Consider the following 25,101-nt stretch of genomic DNA (forward strand, 5'->3'; position numbering starts at 1 on the left):
TAATTCAATATCCAAATAGACAAGCCAAAGGTGGGAAAACAAAGATAGACATAGTTACATCAGCATATACTACAGTATACATGATATATTGTAGCTTGCTGTTTGACACTTTGATTTTCATTATGTGTAAATGTCGTTTGTTCGTTATATTTATATTTAGTGTTTGTTTGAGATGGATAAAAATAAATGCACATCGATCAAGCATGCGTATGCTAAAGCAGGTAACATCTGTATCAGGGCCGGCTTTAAAAATTTAATTTTGGATAGACCCGCACCCTCGCTTGTGGATGGATACACACTTTGATTGATTAATGACAGTTGTAAATTACTTGTATAGTAGTGGTTCATGCTATTTGTTAAATAATTATCTGCCATTAATATAAATAGTTAAAAATATATTTACTCTTTATTGTATCTTTTAGTGTTTATATATTCTTCAAACTGTTGGGGTAGGCCCATTTTTTGAGCCACTTCATGTAATTTGAGTTACAAGTTGCCAAATATAGTATCTTATAGCTTTTATTCAAAATCAATCCAAAGTACACAATAAAAATTGGTTGTGTTAATTCAATTTAATTTTAACACATGACAGTGATTCCAGCGTGACTACCACTATGCGGTGTTAATTCAACACAGAACCCGCGGTGTTGGCGTTTAACACAGGGTGTGTGTTACGTTCACAACACAACTGGTGTTGAGCGGTGTTAAATTCTGATGTGTGTTAGTATTTTTGGTGTTGATTCGACACCATGTCAGGATCGGTAATGTAGGTAAAAGTGTTGTGTTAATTTGTGGCGGTGTTGCACCAACACGAAGAAAGTAACACAGTGTGTAGTATGTTAATTATTTTGTTAATATAACACCATGTCAAGTATCAGTATAACACAATCCGTGTGTTATTTCAACACCATTTTCTTATTATTTCAACACACCATCTGTGTCATAATTCAAGCTCAAAGCTACAAAAGTAACACGGTATTTGTGTTAATTCAACACTCCCTGTGTTAAAATTCAAGGTCAGATAACCAGATTAACACCGTTTCTGGTGTTAGTTCGACTCCACTTCTGTGTTACTACACCTATTTTGGTGTTGAAATTACTCCGTGTACGATGTAGATGTAACCCTTTTTCTGTGTCAGAAAAGCTTGTGGTGTGTATGCTTGCGCTTATGGTGGTTCGCCTCTTTGAATACTAGCTACTTAAGATGACAACGAAGACATCGCATTCGGAAATGACGAAACGAACGAACTTAACGAAAAGACTGCATCAGATTAATTCGTGAACATTGTCAATTTCGTCAAGTGTTTCCGAACGTGTCCTTTCTCGAAATACCCTGTTAAAATGTTAACAGGGCGAGGAACAAAACAAGTTCTAATTTTTAAATAAGAACAGTAAACTACATAACACTCATTTTGAAAATCTTCATAATTTTTATTGTCCTCCTCCTGACCATTTATTCTGATGTATTTCTTGATGGTGCGAAACACAACCTTCAACATCTTATTCAAGAACGATACGAAACTCTTTAACTGTATCCTTATAATATGATTGCTCCTTAATCGTGTTTCTATTTGTTTGCCGCCATTTTTGAAACACAGTCGCCGGTGTTGACTGGTGAGCTCTAGTGCAGTGTAGAAGTGACACAGTAGTACAATGTTTCTCGCTGTTGATATATTTCTTCAGAAACATTACGTAAAACAATTGAGAACACATCGCGCGGTTTGCATGTTGAAATTTTGCGAATACCTGGATTTGTGTAAGTATTTCTCTCTACTGTGTTGGTCTGTAGCTTCAATACTTGAGCATTTATAATTAGGTGCCTAACATTATTTGGCAATCACGCAGATAACACCGAGGGTTCTAAACTTGTGTTAATTCAACACACAGGCTGTGTGTGATTTCAACTACTGGCATTTGACACACAACTCCAAATGAAGAGTGATTTATTCTAACCACCTGTTTGTGTTATATTTTAACACAATCCTGGTTAACACATAGGCATGCCGTTGAAATAACACAACGATTTTTTACAGTGTAAGGTATCAATTTTGATAAATGTTTTGCAACTATAGAAATTTATTACTTTTATTATTATTATTATTATTGTTATTATTATTATTATTATTATTATTATTATTATTATTATTATTATTATTATTATTATTATTATTATTATTGCAGCAATATCAACCTTATGGATACAACGAAACAGGGGTATACAGAAAAGTAGGTGACAGCACGGGTGACTGTGGAGGATGCTGTGTTCCCAGATGTCTAGCAGAGAAAGGCTCAAGGGTAATTATGTTTATTCAATTATTCATTATTCTGTTTATACAATTATTAAGTTTGTCTATTATTGTTGTTATTATTAATTTAATCGAGTGCGTAAAGCACGGTTACTAGTTGGTAAATCTCAGTTCTCATCTATCTATAACGGATTTTGGATTCTATAGGGGTCTAATAGTTATTCTTCTACGTAATGATCTTTTTCATTAATATTGATATTGAATTATGTCATAAACATATATCTAATAAATAAAATATCCAGTGGTGTCATTCAAATAATTTAACAACCGGTTCTATGTCAAGTATAATAGGTTTGCTTGGTCTATGAATATTATTACTCTGTGATAGATAATAATTTAATGATAAATAATAATGTAATGTGAAATTATTTATTCCAATGATACTATTAACAACTGTAACACGGTATCGTCAGTTTTAGAACGTATTTCCAAATTAGTTACGAATTTTTTCGCCAACTTCAAACAGGTATTTTTTCTGGCCATTGAAACATAGCAGCAATACCTGTGTGAATGTAGAGACAAAAATGTCAGGTGCTCCATTTGGTTCGGTTTGAGTCAGCGCAACCCAAACTTTCTGTTTGAGAGAAAGCTGAACGTATTATAGGTGTCACGTTTACTTAAGACCACTTATTATAAAAATCTCAGGGGAGAAATACGACTATCTTCAACACAGAAAAAACTTAACAACACTAAAATACTGACTTGGTTTATTTTATTTTTCTCTCCATATCTACAACTCTCGCCCTTTTTCCTCAATTTTTCTTAAATCACACAATATAGTTCTTTCTGTTTCTAAAACGCACTCTACTACTACTGCTACAGCCAAAACACACTGGGCCTTATGCAGAGTCGTTTCGACGTCTGATTAACACCTTACTACAGGATTGACTAACGGATGATTATCAAAATTGTATTCAGAGTCTCTGATCACAACGTAGTATTGGACGAAGTTAATTAAATGTGACTAATTCATCTAGAGCAAAATCTAATCTTTTACCCATGATTTAGCGTGCGACACATTTCGTATTTCGTAATTCATGTATTTTCATTTTTACAGACTACGCATGCGCTCATCTACTTTTCCGTGGTTGCCACATTTATTTTACACACCGATGCATTGGGGTTCTCTAAGTTAAACATACCCAAATCATCATTTTAGTTGTACTAAAAGTATACTCGGAATACCAAAAAGTGCACCTTCCGTAGTAAAGAGTTAGTATGCTTACTAACTAGTCTAACCTTCGATTAACGAATAGTCTCTGAATATCGCCCACTGCTTTTTCTTTTTATTCTGTCATCTGCACACCGAGTTACGGAGATTGAAACAAAACTCAGTCTCCTCACAACTGTACATCACTCCCACCCTTTGATTATACCCAATAATCAAAGCAAAAATTAATCACAAAATCGTGAAGGAACGTTAACTTTTCGTCCACTTATTATAGTCACCGTCTTATTTTCGGCCATCGCTAAGGTCTCCTTCACTGGTAACACGGTTTTCACTTGCATTGGTGATGATGTGTCCACCATTGTAGGTAGATCATTTGCACTTGATATTTCTAGGGTTTCTATAGTACGAGTAGCAAAAGTGAAGACTATGAATTCCAGTCATAGTCTTCACTTTTGCTACTCGTACTTGATGGTCTTCACCTGCGAATATTTCAATTACCTTTCCCATCGGCCAGTAGATTTTCCTTTTGTCTTCTGAACCAACCAAAACAACAACTCCAACTTTACTTGATCGAATACGTTTCTCATCCATTCCCTTTTGAACCAACAATCCTAAATATTCACTTCTAAATCTGTCTCTTAACCTTTGTCTCACCAAGTTCAACATCTGATATCTTTTTGTTAACAAAACCTCATCAATCTTGTCCAAATCTGGTATTCTAGACTCACACACATCTTGAAAAAACATTGCCGATGTCAAAGCAACGAAATCGTCAGAATCTTCAGACAAATACGTTAACGGTCTAGAATTTTCAACTGCTTCACAATCACACAATAATATTTCTAACTCTTCGTAATTCAATGAAACTCTTTCTAATGTCTTCTTTAACAGATTTTTCAGTGTCCGTATGATACGCTCCCACCAACCACTCCACTAGGCGGCGCTGGGTGGAATGAATTTCCACTGGTTTCTCTGCATCCATGAACTTGTTTCAACTTTCTCCCAGTCTATCCTTTTGAATAAATTGTCAGCTCCAACAAAAATCTTTCCATTGTCACTGTAGATAATTTTAGGTCTACCCCTTCTGGCAATAAATCTTCGTAAGGCTAACAGAAAAGCACTGGTAGACAATGAAGAAACCATCTCTGTACACATCACATGTAAATAAAACTATCCACGTTTTTGTCCCGTCCTTCAAAACTCAAGGTCCAGCCAGATCAACACCGGTAATTTCAAATACAGAAGTATCTCTCACTCTATCTTCAGGCAAAGTAATTGGTAACAAAGTCTAACATTTTCATATCATGTCTTCTGCACCTAATACACTTGGAAATAACTGAACGTACTGTATTTCTTTCTCTTAAAATCCAAAACTTTTCTCTCAGTTTTCACAAAAGAATTTGTCTACCAGCGTGTAACATACACAAATATTCTTCCATAACCAGTATATGTACTAACTTATGATCTGACGGTAATATAATAGGACTCTTGAAGTATTTATGATCTCTGCGCAGCAGCTTTGTTTTCAATCTGATCAGTACTTCGTTGTCACGAAATGTACTTAAATATTTTAATCTCCTGTCGTCTACACCAAAACCTTCTAACTGCACGCATCTTAGAAGAATCTTCTCTGCTGCATCAAAACCTTCTAACTGCACGCATCTTAGAAGAATCTTCTCTGCTGCTTCAATCTCAGAAATTGTTAATTGTCCTTTCTGTCTTGCATCTGGTTCTAAACGACAGTTTCTAATAAACCTTTTCATCCATGCAACGATACGAAGAACTTTTCGGTACGTAGAAAAGTACCCCAATACCAACTGACAATTCACATTGTGCAGACAGACACAAAAGTCTTCTTTCTTTCATTGTTTACTTCTTCATCGTAAACTTCTACTGCAACAGGCCAACAATCACTCTGTAGACGCAGCAACTGTGATCCTTCCCACCATCTATTTTCAATAATGTAGCCACATCGCAACCTCTACTTGGTAGATCAGCGGGGTTACAAATTCCTGGCACAAATCTCCAACTAGAAGGGCCTGTGAGACTACGAATTTCCTTTATTCTGTTTACTACAAATACACTCCAAATCATTCTCCAAATACACTCCAATACATTCCAATACATTCTCTTCGTATTCAGGCTAGTTCAGTAATCGAATTACTCCAATAAAACACAGGGACATTCATATTCAAGCTGCGTATAACTGCAGAAGCTACACGAGCACCAATACAACATTCTAATAACTCAAGTCAAGGAGTCGTGATTTTCTTCAATGGTGCAATTCTAGACTTACTGGTTGTTAACTGTACTTTTTTTCTACCCTTGTTCTCGCTTCGTAAATACACAACACAGGTATAAGCATACTGACGGCATCATAGAATATATGCAGTGTCCAAGATTTTGTCGCTATGTTAGTAATGATCACACATTATGTACATGTTATGCATATACAATGTGCACACTCTGGCGACACTGAATTTGACCTATTGATGTTGGCACCGTGAGCCGATAGGCTGTTATAAATAGTTATCGTCATAAATATAAAAAATCACGGTAGGAATGAAAGAACAGGCTATTCTTAAATTATGACGATTAACACCCCGCTAGCCGTAGGATAAGTTGCCCCAAAACACTGATTTTGTTGTCAGACAAATATGCAGTATAGTAATCTTTCACCACACAATTACCTAGGAACACACAATTAGTTTGAAGGATGATTCTTTTTATTTCACTTTACTGAGCGTAGTATACACTTCTGGACATGTTAAAGCTATTAACACTGCACATTGATACTTCTTGCATTCATCTTACAGACCATCTTACCTTTCTCTCTTTATTCTCCTTTATTAATGGAACTATCATACGAAATTTGCACCTTTACGTGAACCACACATTTAAAAGAGTTTGGCTCATGTACGGCACTAAATAAGAGTATAATTTACCACTTATAGTATTGAAATGAACAGTCACTATTTCCGTCCTTCTTCTCCTTTCCCGCCAACGCTTTCTCTGTTTTTTTATACTATTCCTATTAATACAACAAATTCAGAGTAGCTATCTAGTGTTGCCAAAAGAAGTGTTTTTATCAAAATCTCAGAAAATGAATATTTTATATAGGTCCTTGGTTAAATATATAATTATGAGTTGTCGGATGGCGACAAATGGCGTCCGAACTAGGAATGACTAAGAATCTTTAGTCAAGGACCCTCTAGAACGTAGTATTTATAGGATTTCACTATGAAAGTTTTACACAACACATTATACTAACTACTATTTACAAGGTTTTCACAAGACACACAATACTATTAATTTTGTGCACTTAATTGTCCCATCTGCTGATGGTTTGTCTCTGCTTTTTCTAGCCACTTTTGTTTAACTTCCGCTGTCTGTTCCCATAGTCGACAGTTGTCCATTGATTCTAAGGGTAATGTTTTCCCATCCTCGGGATCCTCTAGCAATAATACCTTTTCGTTCATCACCTCTCTGCATACATATGGGCCTCTATATATATAAAAAAAATTTCCGTATCTTTGAATCAGGCAAACTGTTTAACAGATGTTGCTTCACGAATACTAGGTCGTTCCGTTGTATTTTCTTCCTAGTTTCCTGCGATCGGTTGTGTCGGTCGTTTTCACGGTTGAGCTTGTTCCTTTTCCTTTGACTAGCTATAAGGAGTTTGTTATTCCACAAGTTGATCCATTCTTCTATGCAGTCAGAATCTTCCGTAGTTTTGAAGTGTCTTCGAGCCGTAGCGACGTAGTCAACATTTAGCATGAGTGCTGCAGGTGACGTACCCATAGGATTGGAGACACTATGGTTCATCAACCAAACACATTGCTGTAAATGTTTGTACCATCGTTGATGGTTGTCACTACAAAGAGTCCTTATCAGCCTCGCCAGATCTAAGTGTTGTCGTTCTCCGTAATTGCTGCTCGGATGGTACCTTGTGGTATAATGGATCTTGATATTAAGGTCTCTCATTTTGTCCACAAATCTTTGGCTCTTGAAAACTGGGGCATTGTCACACACTATACTTTCAGGTTTGTCTAGATGCTTCATGTACTCTTCTAGACTTCGTAGCACTGCTGTAGTATTGGCTTTACGATGTGGGTACGTGACTAGATAGCCGGTGAATGCTTCCGTAACCGTCAAGAAATATTTGTAACCGTTATACGAGGTTGGCCATGGTCTTAAAAAGTCTAGACAACGTAGTTGTCTCATACGCTGAGGGTATCCACATTTAATAATCTTTGCTAAGGGATGATACTCCGGCTTCACCTCTACACACCTTCGGCAATTACGTATGTGTAGCTGTACGTCTCTTTTTAGATGTTTCCAATAGAATATTTGCATAATTTTTGCTACAGTTCTTTCCGTACCCCAATGTGCTGCATCTTCATGATAAGTTTTTAAGATCTTCGGCACCAGACTGTTGGGCGCAAGAATTTTCCATTTGTGAGGGAAACGAAAATCACGGACGTATACTATTTCTTCATCGACTCTGTAGTGCTCTTTGATGTGATCATTGCCTAATCTATGTATGGAGTAATTTTGGATTCGCTCTTTTAACCACCCTCAGTGGTAGAGCGTTCACCTCTGGTGCCTGGGGTCTCGGGTTCGATCCCAGCCCGCGCCAAGTGAACTTTGTGGTGGACAAACACCGTGTGCGTGGGTTTTCTCGGGGTTCTCCCGTTTCCTCCCACTTTCTTCATTCCACCATTTCATTCATTACTCATCATCACCGTCTCCTTTAGCCTAACCGGCATAACCGTGGGACGTAAAACTCAAAGATTTTCTTTTAACCACCTAATCTTTTCATCGTTCTCCTGAGCAATTTTGACCTCCTCTTGACTTATGTGTTCCGCTTCGGTATGGAATGCTCCAATGGTGTGTATCTGGTACTGCACTTCACCTTCATTTGGACTCACTCTTGATAAGGCATCCAGTCCGATATTTTGCTTGCCTGGGATGTGCACGACTTCATACTGGAACTGCTGTAGTTCCACTGACCAACGTAAGAGTCTCGAGTTCCATCGTTTAGCAGCTTTTAGAAACCCTAAAGCCTGGTTATCACATAGTATTTTGAACCTACGTCCAGTTAGTATTTTAACCCACTCCCTTACTCCAAACAGTATGGCTAGACACTCGATCTCAGATGAACTATAGTTCTTGTCCGCAGGTTTCAGTGTTCGATTCGCATATTGGATTACCACAGTTCTTCCATTTTGTTCTTGTTCTAAGGGAGCTGCGATCGAAATGTGAAGCATCCGTTCGTAGTATAAATTCTTTATTGAGGTCAGGCATTGCGAGTTTCACTTCATTACAGATTTCCTGCTTCAAACTTTGGAAAGCATTCTCACAGTCTTCAGTCCATATCCACTTCTTTCCTTTTTTTAGGAGTGCATACAATGCTGCAGCTATTTCCGCTAAATTATTTATGAATTCATGCTGGTACTGTATGAATCCCAAAAACCTCTGTACCGACTTGATGTTAGTTGGTCTGGAGTATTTCATGATTGGTTCGATTGCGTCTGCATCTTTCTCTACTCCTTCTGCCGTAATAGTATACCCCAGGAATTTCCTTTTCCGGCTGCAGAAGTTTGATTTCTTTAGGCTGATATTTAGATTGGCTTCTCTAAGAGACGTGAAGATTTCTCGCAATCCTAGGAGGTGCTCTTCAAACGTATCGTGTCCTAGATAAATATCGTCCCCATATTTGATTAAATGTTCACCCAATTTGTTGAAAGGTATTACCCTCTGTAAAGCACTTGCTAAGGCTGCTGACCCATTAATATATCTATATGGCACGACTGTGAATTGCCATTGTTGGCCTTTAAATGAAAAAGAAGTATATGGTCTGGATCCGACATCCAAAGGAATACCATGGTAACTTTGCACTTTGGGACTGATATTTCCTATAACATAACTTACTAAAGATATCTTGTACGGGTTCTTCCTTATTTTGTCGAAGATACACATGCCGATTCGTTTCTCGCATATCTAAGCACATTCGGACTCTATCCGTACCTTTCTTTGGGACTGCTAAAATTGGATTGGAATGGATCGAATTGCTAGGCTCGATGATTCCTGCAGAATAAAGCTTTTGTATCTCTTCTCGAAGTTGTGGTCGATACTTCAGAGGAATAGGATACTGGCGCCGGATGATGGGTTGGTCAGTGGTCACTTCCATTTTGTAAGTGAATTTGTTGCATCTCCCTGGATGTTCCTTAAGTACATCTCGGAATTCCTGCAACAACTGACTCAGTTTCTTTTTCTCTTCCATCGTTAACGCGTCGGCCTTGTCTACTGTTTGCTGTATTTCATCTGCGGATGGACCTCCACACTGGATTGGTAAATAATTATCCGCCTTCAATAACTGTATGCGATACATTCTTCCTGCATCCTCTTCTTCCTCTTCGTCAGGTACCGCAGGTAACGTTTTTAAGACTGCTATTTCTTCGTTTGACGTTATATGGACCGATTCGATTGTGAAGTCTATTATCGTACCCATCTGCTGGAGGCCATCCAAACCCAGGATTACATCGACACTGAGTTGGTTTACCATGAACACTCGAACATTCACTGGCTTCTCAGCTATCATAACTAGAATTTCGATCTGACTTTTTACCCTCTTGGTACGGCCAGAGAAGTCTACAAGTGTGACTTCATTAGCTGGAAGAAGCCGAGGATTTGAGACATCATGGCTAACTCTCATCCACGCAGCATTTGACATTAATGACACTTCACTTCCTGTGTCCAACAAACTTAGCAATCTCACATTGTTCACCCTGATGTGTACCTTGCAGGTCGAATGAATTAACCGATCATTAATTGACACTCCTTCACTGAGATCATCTTCAACATTACTCCTATCCTCTACATCGTCGTACACGTGTACGCCACATACAAGAAACTTATTATAGCTGCTCCTTGTTTGTCTTATGTGCACACGACTCGGACCTTCATCGTTGCACATATTTAGTTTTCCGTGTGCTGAAAGGATCGTTCCCATCCTTGATTCGGATTATTTAACGATTCTTTTGATGAGCACTTTGTGCCTTTCTTCTGGCCTTCTACTGTTCTTTTCTCTTCAGTTTCGTCTCCTTCAGATCCATCGCTCTTGAACTTCCTTCGTTGAGGTTTGTTACTTTTCTTCTTCTTCTTCTAAATCGCTCTCGCGAAGAAGCTGTCTCATCACTCTTTGATGACTTGTCCCCTTTCGTGACTTGGTTAACAAACGATTTCTGAATATCCTTGTTCGCCGCATTGCTTCTCTCTTGCTTATGCTTCATATCCATGGTTCGTAACGATTCGATCCTTTCGATCGTAGCGATGAACTCAGGTAAAGTATAAACTGGTCTCACTACTAATGCTTCCTTATACTTCCATGGGAGCAATGCTACAAGATCTGACACTATTTGTGCTTCCGGTACGGTTGGACACAACTCCCTAATTTGATGAAATTTTTCTATTGCGGACTGCTTCACTGTTGCATAGGCCTTGTGATTAAAATATTGAGTGCGGCACGTAGTAAGTCGGGTCGCTACCACTTGCGGTGATTGGAACGTATTTATTATAGCTCGTGAGAACTCTTCGTATGATGCAAATGGCTTTGGCTGTAGCTTAAACCAGCTTTTCGCAGGATCGTCTAGTAGTAGCGGGATAATCCTTAGTAGCTGTTGTCGGGATAAATTCACCACGTCAGCTTCCTCTTCAATTCTACTAAGGAATGACGATACTAATGATCCGTTGGGCTGGCCATCGAACCTCGAAAACTGCCTTATTTCTGATAGTTTAATAGGTAGTGGTTCTTTCCGTTTCACTTTGTATAAATCTTCAGCACTTCTTTTCGTGTTGCGTCTCATATCGTACGCATCACTCTCTTCACTTGATGAAATGGAGACCTGTTTCCTCAGTTCCTTTGCATTTCCCGAATCTCCTTCACTTCTGTTCCAGACTACTTCATTTTCTTCGGTAATTCTTCTGGGTCGTTTCTTCTTCCTTCTCGTTGGTCCACTGGAATGTACTCCCTTTCTGTCGTCTGTTTCCTTGACAAAAGACGATTCATTTCGCTTAGTTCTCGTTCCACACGTTAGATCTAAAGGCTGTTCATAACTCGCATCGCTACTTACAGGACTGGTGTGCCCTCGTATTCTCCGCTCTTGCGTTGGCAAATAGTAGCCGTGACTGTGAGCGTCCGGCACCTCATTCCGCTCCTCTGCTTCTTCCACCACTTCTTCCAAATTTTGTATACGTTCTTGATGTTCTCGCTGGCGTTGTTGAATTTCCTGTATTAGGCGTTCATGTTCTAGAACCCTTTGGGTTTCCTCCTTTTGATGTACTCTTACAGCGGTAACTTCATCTCGAATTTCCTTATTTTCCTTCTGTAAATCATTTTTCATTCCTGCAACTTCAGTATTCACTTGCTCTTGAAAAAGGTTAACTTGTTCCGTTACGCGTATGACGCATTCATTGACTTGTTCAAACCCAAGCGTGACACGTTCATTTACTTCCTTTATACGATTGTTCATTTGTTCTGTTGCTTGCGCAACGCGTTCATTTACTTGTTGCTAACATAACCTATGTAATGACTACCAACCCTTCTGTTCTTGTTGACGAATGGCAACCCCCATACTCTTGTTGGCATCACACTCAGTACTTGTTGATAACATAAGCTATGTAATGACTAGCAACCCTTCTTTCTTGTTGACGAATGCGTTGCAATGTTGAACTGTAATCACTGCCAACTCCTGCACTTTTGTTGACACTACTGCATATACATTTCTAACAACGCGGATATCATGTGCACTGGCAACCCTGAGTCTCATAATCTTTCTTTGTCGCTATGTTAGTAATGATCACACATTATATACATGTTATGCATATACAATGTGCACACTCTGGCGACACTGAATTTGACCTATTGATGTTGGCACCGTGAGCCGATAGGCTGTTATAAATAGTTATCGTCATAAATATAAAAAATCACGGTAGGAATGAAAGAACAGGCTATTCTTAAATTATGACGATTAACACCCCGCTAGCCGTAGGATAGGTTGCCCCAAAACACTGATTTTGTTGTCAGACAAATATGCAGTATAGTAATCTTTCACCACACAATTACCTAGGAACACACAATTAGTTTGAAGGATGATTCTTTTTATTTCACTTTTCTGAGCGTAGTATACACTTCTGGATATGTTAAGGCTATTAACACTGCACATTGATACTTCTTGCATTCATCTTACAGACCATCTTACCTTTCTCTCTTTATTCTCCTTTATTAATGGAACTATCATTCGAAATTTGCACCTTTACGTGAATCATACATTTAAAAGAGTTTGGCTCATGTACGGCACTAAATAAGAGTATAATTTACCACTTATAGTGTTGAAATGAACAGTCACTATTTCCGTCCTTCTTCTCCTTTCCCGCCAACGCTTTCTCTGTTTTTTTATACTATTCCTATTAATACAACAAATTCAGAGTAGCTATCTAGTGTTGCCAAGAGAAGTGTTTTTATCAAAATGTCACAAAATCATTATTTTATATAGGTCTTTGATTAAATATATAATTATGAGTTGTCGGATGGCGACAATTTCTTAGTGTAATCTATAGAAAACTGTCTAGGAATAGCTATATCTTTCAAAAGATCTAAACGTTTGAACCACTTCTGAAATTTCCTGTTTACTTCAGGCGACACTTCTTCATCCGAACTGGGTTTTGAACGGTGAGACTCTTGCAATAATAAGTTTTGTGTAACGGGTGAGAGAAATCCCACTGGATCGAAAATCCTATGAACTATTGACAGCATACTTCGTTTAGTGATAAGCTTCGTGACATCGCTTACATAACTTAAATTACAACTAAGGGTATTTTCTCTTTTATCCCACAATAAACCTAGAACTGGTGAATTGCCCTGTCCTTTTCCATAACGCTATCTAAAACTGTATATTCCCAACCGCGGAGACCAAATTACACTTGAGTAAGTAATTTCACCCTTGTTTCAATAAATTCCACTAACTCAGTCCTCACTACTGACAGAAGTAGCACAATTTTCTGCATAAAACGATTGTCTCAGCTTTTCAGAAGTTTCACGAAACTCTAGTGGTGAATTGTCTAAATGATGCTTTAAAGCAGCACCCAAAAGAAACAGACTACAATTAATTCCGAACACAACTCTACGGTATTTGTATATTTTATACAGCTTTTTCTCAAAATTCTCCCACCAAGAAATCTTAAAAAATCACTGTTTCTTTCATCAATAGCAATCTGTAGAAAAGCTTTCCTTATATCTGATGTCACTCCTATTCTCTTTTCTCGGAGCCTCAACAGAGCGCTTGGGATTTGTTCAATTAAATTTGAATCCCTTTCTAAATAATCATTTAGTGAACATGATCCTCTACTTTTGCACGAAGCATCAAAGACTGGTCGTATTTTAGTAGTTGAATTTTCATTAAAAACTGCTCGATGTGGTAAATAATATCATTTCTTCATGGCGTCATCTTGCGGTATTAATTCTATCACTCATTCTTGTTGCCAGTTTTTGAAGACTATCATATTCTTCATATTTCTCAGTCTGCAGTAACCTTTCCCTAGTTGCAGTGCAGTAACTTTTCCCTAGTTCTTTCTGCCAACACACGATTATCGGAAAGTTCAGGACAACCTTCAATCTAGGGCAAACGTACTTCACACCTTCCTTCTGGATTAATCTTCACGGTTTTGTTGAACTGTAAAAGTGTCGCTTCTTCCGGTTCTTTGCATGGCTTAACTTCCCCTGGATCCGTAATACCCAGAGTGTCTAACTTCCAAAGTTCCGCTACACTATAATTTTGAACAAATAATGATATGGCTGTTGTCACTGATACACTGCTGTCTGACTTTGCTATGGAAGGTAGTTTGCTCATGACAACCCAGCCCAATAAAGTTTGGACAGTTACCATTCGAGTTTTCAATTTAATTACCTTGCCTGTCAAAATTTTACCTGCTACGTCTGCACCTATTAATAACTCCATTTCTGCATCATCACCTCCGTAATCTGATAACCAAATATCAATCATATCTCTCATTTCTTTTACCCACGGACCAGATTTCAAACTTGGGATGCTATTAGAGATCGTAGGTTTCTGTAATACTTCAATTTCACAGGAGTACTTGTCGTTGAGATCACTTACTAACACTTGGAAACGATTATATTTCTCTTTCTTCCACTGAACACCACCAAACAGAACATGCATTAAAGATTCTTCACCCTGAGCCTTGAGACGCATCTCACGTGCCACACGTTTCAGAATGTAGATCTCTGTGAACCACTGTCAATTGAATCTCTGATTATTTTGCTTTACCTTCAGCTTTGATTTTCACTTTTAGTGTTTGCAAAAGAAACTGATTACTGTAATTCTGACTGGATAAGGTATATGTTGCGGGACCTTGTACGTTTTTCATTTCAGTGTGTTTCTTACCTTGTATTTTGTCATTGCACCTGTAGCGTAATGTTTACCTTTACACTTAAAACTACTAACTTTAAGTTAACATGATTTTCCTGATGAGTTTTGAAAGCAAATGAATCAACGGTTCTTTTTCACCAAGATGGTTTTCTTCTTGCAGTCACGAGCTTTGCTACAATTTTGTTCTTGATGCAAATCACGGGTTAAGGTTAGAGTTGCCCCTCCGTTTTTTATAAAAATTAGGAAAATTTACCAGAGAAATGTGGTAAGAAATGATGATTTGGCGTTTTTATGTGATGTGTAAGTGTCAAAGTTTGGCAGTAAAGTTATGTTTAATACGAAAAAAAATATGTAGAAGTGGGTACTATTTGCAAGACGCGAAGGTTTCGATAAATGAACAGCATGGTAATCGTATAAGATGGGGAATCTGTGCGTTGAATAAATATTTCTGCATTGAGTTTTACAGAATTATATAATAAAAATAAAGAATATCTACTAAATTTCCATGAGAACCATGGATTACGGAATTTAAGTGATACTTGAAGCTTATATGAGAACCTATTCCGGTCACTGTTCTAGTTTAACTAAAGTCTTACTAGGTAATCTAACCGAACCTAAACTAACCTAACCTAACAATTTTTAATGTTTTAACTGCATATTTCTGGTTGGAAACTGGAGGGGCAACTCTAAACTTAAGCCCAAATCACTGCAGAAGACACACACAGATCATTCGCTTCTTCTGACTTGAAAACAGATCATTCGCTGTATAAACTTTTTCACCTACCACATTTTTCTTACCTTTTGGAAACACTCCTTCCTTTTCTGTGTTAAATCCTGTCTGTGGAAGTGTTATCCTTTCCTCACCTTCCACTTCACCTCTCAAACACTGCAGTAAGTTATTTAGTTTTTCTGCGTAAATGTTGTCGTTCACATTCTAACTGTCCTATTATCGGTATATCGTAACCAAACACGTAAAACATTTTCTTGTAGACATGACTCGACGAGGGGGAACAAGGTAGCTGCATACTTATCACTTATCATTCCAGTTGATTCTAATGCACGCAAATGTGATTCCAACTGATCATATAGCCGCATAAGAGATAGCTTATTCTTTTCTGGAGACACATTTTGTATCACGAGGCCTGACAGTTCACGAACGTAGTATTCATCTAACAGTACTTCTCTATCAAAACGATTTTCCAAACTCAACTGCCTTATCGTAGTTTTCTGCTGTTGGTGGGTAACTGTTTACAATTAGGGATGCGCTCGAGTCGAGACATGTCTCGAATCTCGACTCGACTCGACTCGAATTCGAGTCGAGATTCGAGTCGAGACACACTTTGTAAAATTCGAGACGAGTCGAGACAAACTCGAGTCGAGACACGAGTCGAGTCGAGACGGCTCTTAAAAATCTCGACTCGACTCGAATGTCTCGAAAATCTTTCTATAATTTTTAATATTATTTTGAAGAAAGTATTCACTCAGAAACAGCCTTAAAACCAATTCCAGCTTTTATTCCTTCAGAAAGGTACAGAACGCATAAAATTAATAGTTAATCTTTAAAGATCAAGATTTGATTTTCAGCTCAATTCAGTTAATTAGAACTAATAGTTAATGTCGTTGTATTTAGTTGTACTGCAAATATAATGATAATAATAATAATAATTGATTATCTAGTTTGTATAAAACTATTATCCGTAGTCTAAATCTAGTTTGTATAAAACTATTGCGATAAAGTGAACTTCATAAATTCTCTGAATGAGCTGTTGGTAGTCTATAGTAATTTAGCATAGTTATAATTATTGTGTTTTCGTTCCCATGAACGCAATAGGGTTACGTAACTTCTGGATTATTCGCTTGCCCAACTATTCTGAGGCTTTAATGTGTTGCAGCATATCACGAGCTACGGATAATATTTTATATAATGTAACATTTGTTGTACATCACATATTATGATACGAGACTATTTTACATAGTATATCTTATCTAATATAAATAAAATAAAGAGTTTGTTTGTGTGTTTGTCTGTCTGTCTGTGCGACCTGGGAACCAGACGAGTGGACCGAGAGTTCCCAAAATTTGGTCACGGGTACCTTAGTCCAGGCCCCAGATCAAGACGAAGCCTTTTTTTTTTTAATTTCGAACCAGGGGGGTCTCGGGGGGGACGTTTACTGGGACCGACCTGGGGACCAGACAAGTTGACCGAGAGTTACCAAATTTTGGTCACGGATACCTTGGTCCAGGTCCCAGTCTGAGGCGAAGCGTTTTTGTCAAAATTGGAACCAGGGGGTCTCAGGGGGGCGTTTAGCGAGACATGTAGTAAAAGTAATCCAAATTGATCGACATTAGTGTCAAATCCATAGTTTTCACGGTCGCTGAGATCAATGGTGACATTTCCATCAGCGATGATTTGCAAATTCAGCTACTACTGTATGTGGGCCGGGTGTCAGCGGGTGAGGAATAGCGAGACATGTATAAATAGCCCATATTGATTGATACCAGTGTCAAATCCATAGTTTTCGCGGTCACTGAAATGAATGGTGATACTTCCACAGGTGTTGACTTCCAAATACAGCCCCCATGCGAAGAATGGGTATATTAAGCTAGTATTATAATAAATGGACTGCTTGAATGCCAAGAACTAGTACAGATAAGTACCATTCACTTCTATGAATAGGTATTTTTTAAAAGGATTTTTGTAATGGTTCCCAACATAAAAGAAATATGGATTGTTCATGAGATATTGAACTTTAACTTTCACTCCTGGAAAATTTCAATTTTGGAGTTAGGCCACTTGGCATCAAAGCAGTTCACTGTAAGATAAATACATTCCGCACATTAGTAACATAGTTGCTCAGGGGCCTTCGATTTCCATCCTCTCAAATGAAAGCTGAACGATTGCTTGATACATGCTGACTATATAGGAGAAATAGTGTATTAAGTTTTTGAGCTTTGGTGCGTATCCGTATTTACACTCTGATATAACTTTAAGTTCACACTCAAATCGAGCTAATTGTTTAATGCATTTCGAAAGCTTTTGTTTTTATGCAGCTCATTAAGGAAAATCTATTTCATAATCGTAACATTTATGTACTAAGAAACTATGAACGTAAAGTGGACTCGACCTAGCCCCGTGGCCGCTGTGACTCAGTGGCACAGCTCTCACCCTTGGTGTGTGAGGACTCTGATTCTGTGTGTGTGTGTGAACTCCGCGGCTAGTGTATGCGTCTTTGCCCTGGAAGACTCGGGTTCAATTCCCGGCGCGAGCTCATGTAGTTCGGATTCCACGTTAATCAGTAGGTCTACATTTCATATATCCTCGCTGCTGAAAGAGACGGTAAAGTCAAAATCAACTCAACAATATATATGTGTGTGTGCTTATGTGAATTTCCTTGTGGCTGTATGGTTAACACATACGCCTTGATCGCGGGAGACTCTGGTTTGATTTACGGTGGAAGCTCATGAAGTTGTTACCGGTATCCCACTTTAAACTGTAGATCCATACCTCATATAACCATAGATATAATATATATGCCTTTGATACACTTATTTTCCGACTTGGAAGCCATCGAAAATTTCCGGACACAGAGTCCCGTAGACCGGAAATGAGAAACATGGGTACAGAGTAAAACAGCCATAGAAATTTAAGCTTTTTAGGCTAACTTAATCCTTACATATAATGCAACTAGCTTGGCCAAGTTATAATGGAGGAAATGCTATCATTGCAACACTCTGAGAATAGAAAATGTTCGTCAGGTATTACTATCCCCCCCTCTCCTGCAGAATGAAAACCCTGATTAAAACTCAATATATATATATATATATATAAAACTATTTTGTGTAATGTAAGAAACAGTGGCTGATAGTATTCATGTTTCCTTGCAGAGGTCCTTACGAGGGTTCGCTTCCATCTTCCTCTCCCCAAGAACTAAAATAAATTAAAAAAATTGCTATTACTTGTTAATCTTGTACAAAGGACGCAATTAAAGTCCCAGTGTAACACCCCTTCACATTTAGATTTTTCCCCTCGAAGAAAACCAGTTATTATTGTTTCTTGATTTCTCAGTCTCACCTACATAAACATACGAATAGAATTACAGGATAGGACATGTTTAGAGTGCTTGCACGTGATATCTAACTATATTTCTCATCAAATGTGTCACAGATGAAAATTTCCGTTTGTACTGCCTCTATTTTCTGGTACATATGTTTCATTTATGTTATGTTGCTAAAATTCGTTAGGAAACAACTACAGACTGCGCCTGTGTGCCTGACAAAACGTAAATGTACTGGATAATTATTTCTTCACTTTCTTCCAGAAAAAAGTAACCCATCTCATGTCGGCTAACAAAAGGAGGTAGCGGACCAAAGATAGCCGTTGTTTACCTAAGGTCGTTACACAGCAGGGGTTTCATTCAGTCAGAGGGAAAAGAAAAAATAATTTAAGGTTTCTACATTTGTTTTGAACTGCAATATACTTTTTCCTTTTATTTTAAGAACCATTTCCTTCTCATTTGTCTGCAACAGAAAAAATGCAAAAAAATCACTAGAATGTGCCTATTTACCCAAAGTACGTACTAGGTCACTAGTTCAATAGTAAAATCTCTAAATCTAGTACGAAATCATAAATGTGGCATCCCTGGGTTGGAGCGAAAGTAATGGTTGGAGTAAAAACTAGTCTGTATTTCTACTGCGTTCTGTTGTTGAATTCACAGAAATGTTCAAAAATAAATTCAAGAAGTAAAACACGATCCTACAAAAGACTGTTTACTTGCTCACTGGTTTTAGTATTGTGAACTGAAACTCAAGTGCGCAGTCATGTTGAATACTTCTGTCCCTTTCTACTTTACACCTTGAGGTGGGATGAGGGTCAGGATAGATCTAGTGATATACCGCTAAAGGAACGTCGGAAGTGGTATGTATTGTTTATACTACTTACAACGTTACCCCCCACATAAAATATAAATTCACCCTTTCTCCCTTCCCTTTTTCGAATACAATGAACCGACTCTTTTGCTGAAGAAAGATGCTAAAAGAAAATTGAAACATCTGTGTCTAAACTTTCTTTGAAGCGCAGTCTTTTGTATTTGTAAGGTTTTGCGAGTGTTTTCAAGATAGCCAAATCTTTTACCATGGACTCCTGCTGCGAATTGACCGTGAGTAAACACCCGATCTCGCTGTGCTCAATTTCTCTCGCACACGTGAAATGGGTTTGTTGTTTCCAAAACAAATAGGAAGTTACCTTGTGCTTTTGCATTTCTTCACGCATACAGATACCATTGTTGTTTTAATGATCAGAAGAAATATCAAAACCATCCGATATATATGATACAAAACAGCTAACAGAGGGAGGCAAAGATAAAAGTAGGCCTATACCAAGTTTTCCGCGTGGTACCATTATGGAGAATAAATATTTGATAAAGTCACGTAGATGCGCTTAAACCTATTTTATCTGTCCTTATAATTTTTCTGGTCTCATCAATTTCTCAGGAGAATACGTACAACATATGTCCAAATTCCATATATACTCTTTCTAAACTAATGAGTAAACTCATTAAGAACACCAACTGATATCAATAAACAGGAAAGAAAACAATACTTTATACTTCTATCATTTGGTACACATCTCTATGAAGCACAGCTTGTTTCTTTTCGAAATAGCTCCTTCGTGTCACAGCTGTGGTTAGTTTTGTTTTGTGTTAGGATGAAAGAGAGAAATGCAACATTTGCTTCGCGGTGAAGTTATATATATTATTAAGATGAGCGGTGATAAGCGAGGTTTAACAAAGAGTGCCTTTCGGATGCACAATTTAACGTGTAGTTGCAGTCCGTGTTGAGAATCGAACCAAAGCTATGTAAGACATGTTAATATTGAGCTCTTTTGTGGTAAAAGTGAACTTCAGAAACGCACAAAAGACTTGAAACATCAAGCTAATGTAAAGCAATTGAAAAATAGCCTACCTATCGCTGCATCTTTTCTGTGGCTAGGAACATGCAGTGTGTAGCAACAAGAATCGTGTTAAGGACTTTTTTTTTCGAACATAACATTCCCTTCCACACCATAAAAGACAATATAATGTTTGTTAAAAGAAAGTGCACATAATATTTTTAAATTTTGTTTGTGATCCTATCATGCATAATTATAAATAATGCCTTTCATACTACGAGAATGAGTTCAACTATACGTCATGTCCCCTCTAAAGCGGGGCCGCGGTGGCTCAGTGGTAGATCGTTCACCTCTGGTGCTTGGGGACCCTGGTTCGATCCCAGCTCGCACCAAGCGAACTTTGTGGTGGACAAACACCGTGTGCGTGGGTTTCCTCGGGGTTCTTCCGTTCCTCTCACTTTCTTCATCCCACGATTTCACTAATTTCTCATCATCACCCCTCTCCTTTAGCCTAACCGGCATAATCGTGGGACGTAAAGCTCAAAGATTTCACTTCATTTTTTCCCTCGAAAGCGATATCTTTCAAAATTATTTATTGTTAGATATTGTAAATTTACGGTATCTATTTTAGTGGACGGGAAAATTTGCATCTAATCGGATAATTTCATGGCTTCTAACAGGAATTCGCAGTTACGAAATTTGCATTACTGTCTTTTGAAAGGATGCCTAGAAAAAATACTACTAGAAAATAACTGAAAACACAAAATGGATTTGATAGCCAAATTCACGTCATCTTGGTGCGTCATCATTTTTCTTTAAATATTTGTATTTAGTATTAGATTAGAGTTTAGTGTCCCTTTCAGCATCAAAGCTATATGAGACGTGAACTTACAAATTAACGTGGGTTCAGAACCACAGGAGTTCCCATCGGAAATCGAATCTAGGTCTCCCGCACCAAAGACGCGTACGCTAATCATATGGACAAGGGTGTTCGATATTTAGTAATGTGTACATAAAGTTGTGAAATTGCGCTTGTATAATGGAATGCAATTTCTTCTACTGACATAAACCTTCACAATACTTAGCTGGACAAAGTATCTTTAAAAAGAAAATGTCACTCTTTATGTTTCAGTTCCTGGTTCGACTGAAGAATGGAACAAATTGCAATGAGCGTTTTTGGATCCTACTTTGTGTAGTTGATTCATCATAAACTTGGTATTTGATACGGATATGAACTATTACACTTATTTGGTGTTTATTTCTAAATAATAAGTCCTAATACAATTTCATAAAGTTGTAATTCTTCTTTAGTTTGTATCACTTTACACAATGACAAATCTAAAAGGTGTGTTGTATCGGTGCAGTACCAGTTTTTCACGTTTTTCAAAATGTTCCAAAACCCAAAGAATAATCTTTAATTTCTGATATTTTAGTCGTCACAAATTACAATTTTATAATGTAGTCAATGTTTATAATTACTGGGCAGTTGGGCGTTTAAACTAATGACATCATAATAAAGTCAAAACCATAATTTTGAGTTGAATTGATTCTGAGTTTAACGTCCCGTTCAGCAGCGAGGCTATGTGTGACGTGGACCTACTGATTAACGTGGAATCCGAACCACATGAACTCCCACCGGGAATCAAGCCCAGGTTTCCCACGCCAAAGGCAAGTATGCTAACCGTTAGCCACGAAGGAGCTCCACCATAATTTTAGTGGGCGATAAGAAATATCTCGCCAGTGCTTTTACAATAAATAAAATTTTATAAGTATTAAAGAATAGTGGTAAGAGATTTTATAATAGCTCTTTTATTTATGAGATATGAGTATTTTGAAAAAAACAACAACTAAAGAATAGGTTGGCGGAACCACAAAAGACTCGTAAAATAAACTTTCTTATAAATACATACGCACCTTACTCACCTTTTATAATTGCTATGCTTACGTTCTCCATAAAAACAGAAATTCTCTTTTAGTGATACTTTACACAAGATTACAAAGTGGGTTCAAATTTAATTAAAGGCAAAATACAAGACAATAATCCACAAATATTGCCTCAAGTGAGTTTAAAGATTTCTAAACACTAGTGTGAAACCGGGCTCTGCCGTTGCGATCGATTTACAGGTCTTGAGACGAAAGTAAGAAGGGGCTTGCGCACACAGTAAGTAAAAACAATTAATATGCCTGTAACTTTCCCCCAAATGGGTGTATCTTAAAACTAACCTCACCATTATTTTTCTAATTAAATTCTAGCCCGAAATTATGTATCATATTACCCTATTCCCATTTTGAAAACTTGACCTTAATTCAAAATGGCGGATTTCAAGATGGCTGCCATCAAGGTCATATCTACCATACGACTTCCCCCCCAGGACTTATATGTATCCACATGGTTTTTCTTCACTTTTCTTCATTAACGCTCCGTTTACAAAGGGTAGTAAGGGACTTCTGTAGTAATCTCTAATAACCACATCACAACTCTTAAAAGTTATTAAAAAAAATAGAAAACATGCACAATGGCAAAAATTTGTCATCACAAGTAATGATGCATACATGCCTTCTATCAGCAAAAAAAGTTTCATTGAAATTGGAGCCGGACATTTGAGTGATGTCCCTTGTGGGATGTGATTGAACGTGACGTCAGAACACATCGCTCCCCTTCCCGGAATTTACGGGAATTAGGTGACCTGAGTGAGCACATGTGGTGCCAGCTCTCTCCAGCGACCTAACAAGGATCATTGCGTGTATGCCAAGACGTTTCGCCGTTTTTATCCATGCCAAAAGTCGACATACTGACAATTAGGTAGGTAGTCATGATGGTCTGGCTGATGTGTGCGTATATTTTAACTCGTACATTTTGTCTCGACTCGAATTTCGAGACGTCTCGACTCGAATTCGAGTCGAGTCGAGACACGAGTCGAGACAGAAACATATTTTCGAGTCGAGACACGAGTCGAGACAACATTTTCTCGAGACGAGTCGAGACAGGCTTAAATCTCGACTCGACTCGACTCGAATGCATCCCTATTTACAATGCTCGCAGCCCTAGTGCCGATAACAATACTTTGAAGGAGGTATTGAAATTTGTCATCGCTTTCCATTTCCTTTTTTTTCATAGATTCGCTTAAACTGACTCCAAAAACAACCAGTCACTAATTTTACCTTCAAAAAATTTTTTTTTTTTTTATTTCTAACTTCGGTAACTTAAGTTTCTTTTTTGACGAACACGATTCTCAATTGCTACCACTGCCACTAACACTCACACTAGAGCTGTCATCTTTTTGTCTGACAAATTGTTCATATTTGACTTGCACTTCTCCAACATACTTCTATATTCCTCTATTGCAGTATATTCTGTTTCATACTGTTGTTCACTTTCCGCACTTGAATCACTGAGCAATTGTCCTAAAATTTTACCGTCTAATGTTGCGAGTTCATCACCGAGTCTTTATAACTTCTTTATATCGACTTTCATTTCTTCAACATGTGAAGATTCTTTTTGCAGTTCGGTACCAAAACCATTACAAGTGCTCGATACAGATGCTCTTACCGGTTTCCTAGATTTTATTAACTTGTCCATTGTTCTACGCTGGGTACCAAAAAGTGTTACGTTTATTAGGACCACTTGTACTATTATAAAAATCTCAGGGGAGAAATAAGACTATCTTCAACACTAAATTACTGACTTGGCTTATTTTATTTTTCTTTCCATATCTACAACTCTTGCCCTTTTTCCTCAATTTTTCTTAAATCACACAATAGTTCTTCAGTTTCAGTTATCTCCCTTTCGGAAGATGTATAAAGGAAGTCCCAGCCGTGGAGCCTTGTGGACAGGGCCGGCGCTAGCAATTTTGCCGCCCTGGGCGGTACTTTCAAATGCCGCCCCTTTAATGTGCAAACCTTACTTTGAGAGAAGATGTTCAAGTGTCAGAAAAAGTAAGATGCCGCATTTAAAAATATGTATGAAATGGAAATGTAGTTAAAAAAAAATTGAACTACCTCTCTCAAATGCTCACGTAATATTTAAGTGACTCCACACATGACACAATATTCAGTATGCTCGATTTCGTTGTATATCTGTTACATACAGCAGCGCGTGCAGAAAATAAAATAAAAAAAAAGCTTTACTTACGACTAATAATTTTAATTTTTAAGCTTATTTTATGTCAAAAGGTGTTTCCGATAGAGTATGGAGCATGAAGATAATGTAGTGAATCAGATATTACGGCAAAACTAAGTGATTAGCCTAAGCTTTGCAATGTACTAAAACACAATAGAGACACATAG

At 37.7% G+C, this 25,101-nt stretch overlaps 1 protein-coding gene across 1 annotated transcript in view; it reads left to right on the plus strand.

Annotated features, from left to right (window-relative positions):
- Positions 1-25,101, plus strand: part of LOC145693356 (uncharacterized) — a 1,437,468-nt gene that overhangs the window by 92,962 nt on the left and 1,319,405 nt on the right. The window contains exon 3 of the mRNA XM_081769283.1: positions 2,182-2,295. Within this exon, the coding sequence (XP_081625409.1) occupies positions 2,182-2,295 (114 nt within the window). The remainder of the gene's footprint in view (positions 1-2,181; positions 2,296-25,101) is intronic.

Source organism: Thermobia domestica, chromosome 8 (genome assembly GCF_964235325.1).
Source record: "Thermobia domestica chromosome 8, izTheDome1.hap1.1, whole genome shotgun sequence".
Taxonomy (NCBI): domain Eukaryota; kingdom Metazoa; phylum Arthropoda; class Insecta; order Zygentoma; family Lepismatidae; genus Thermobia; species Thermobia domestica.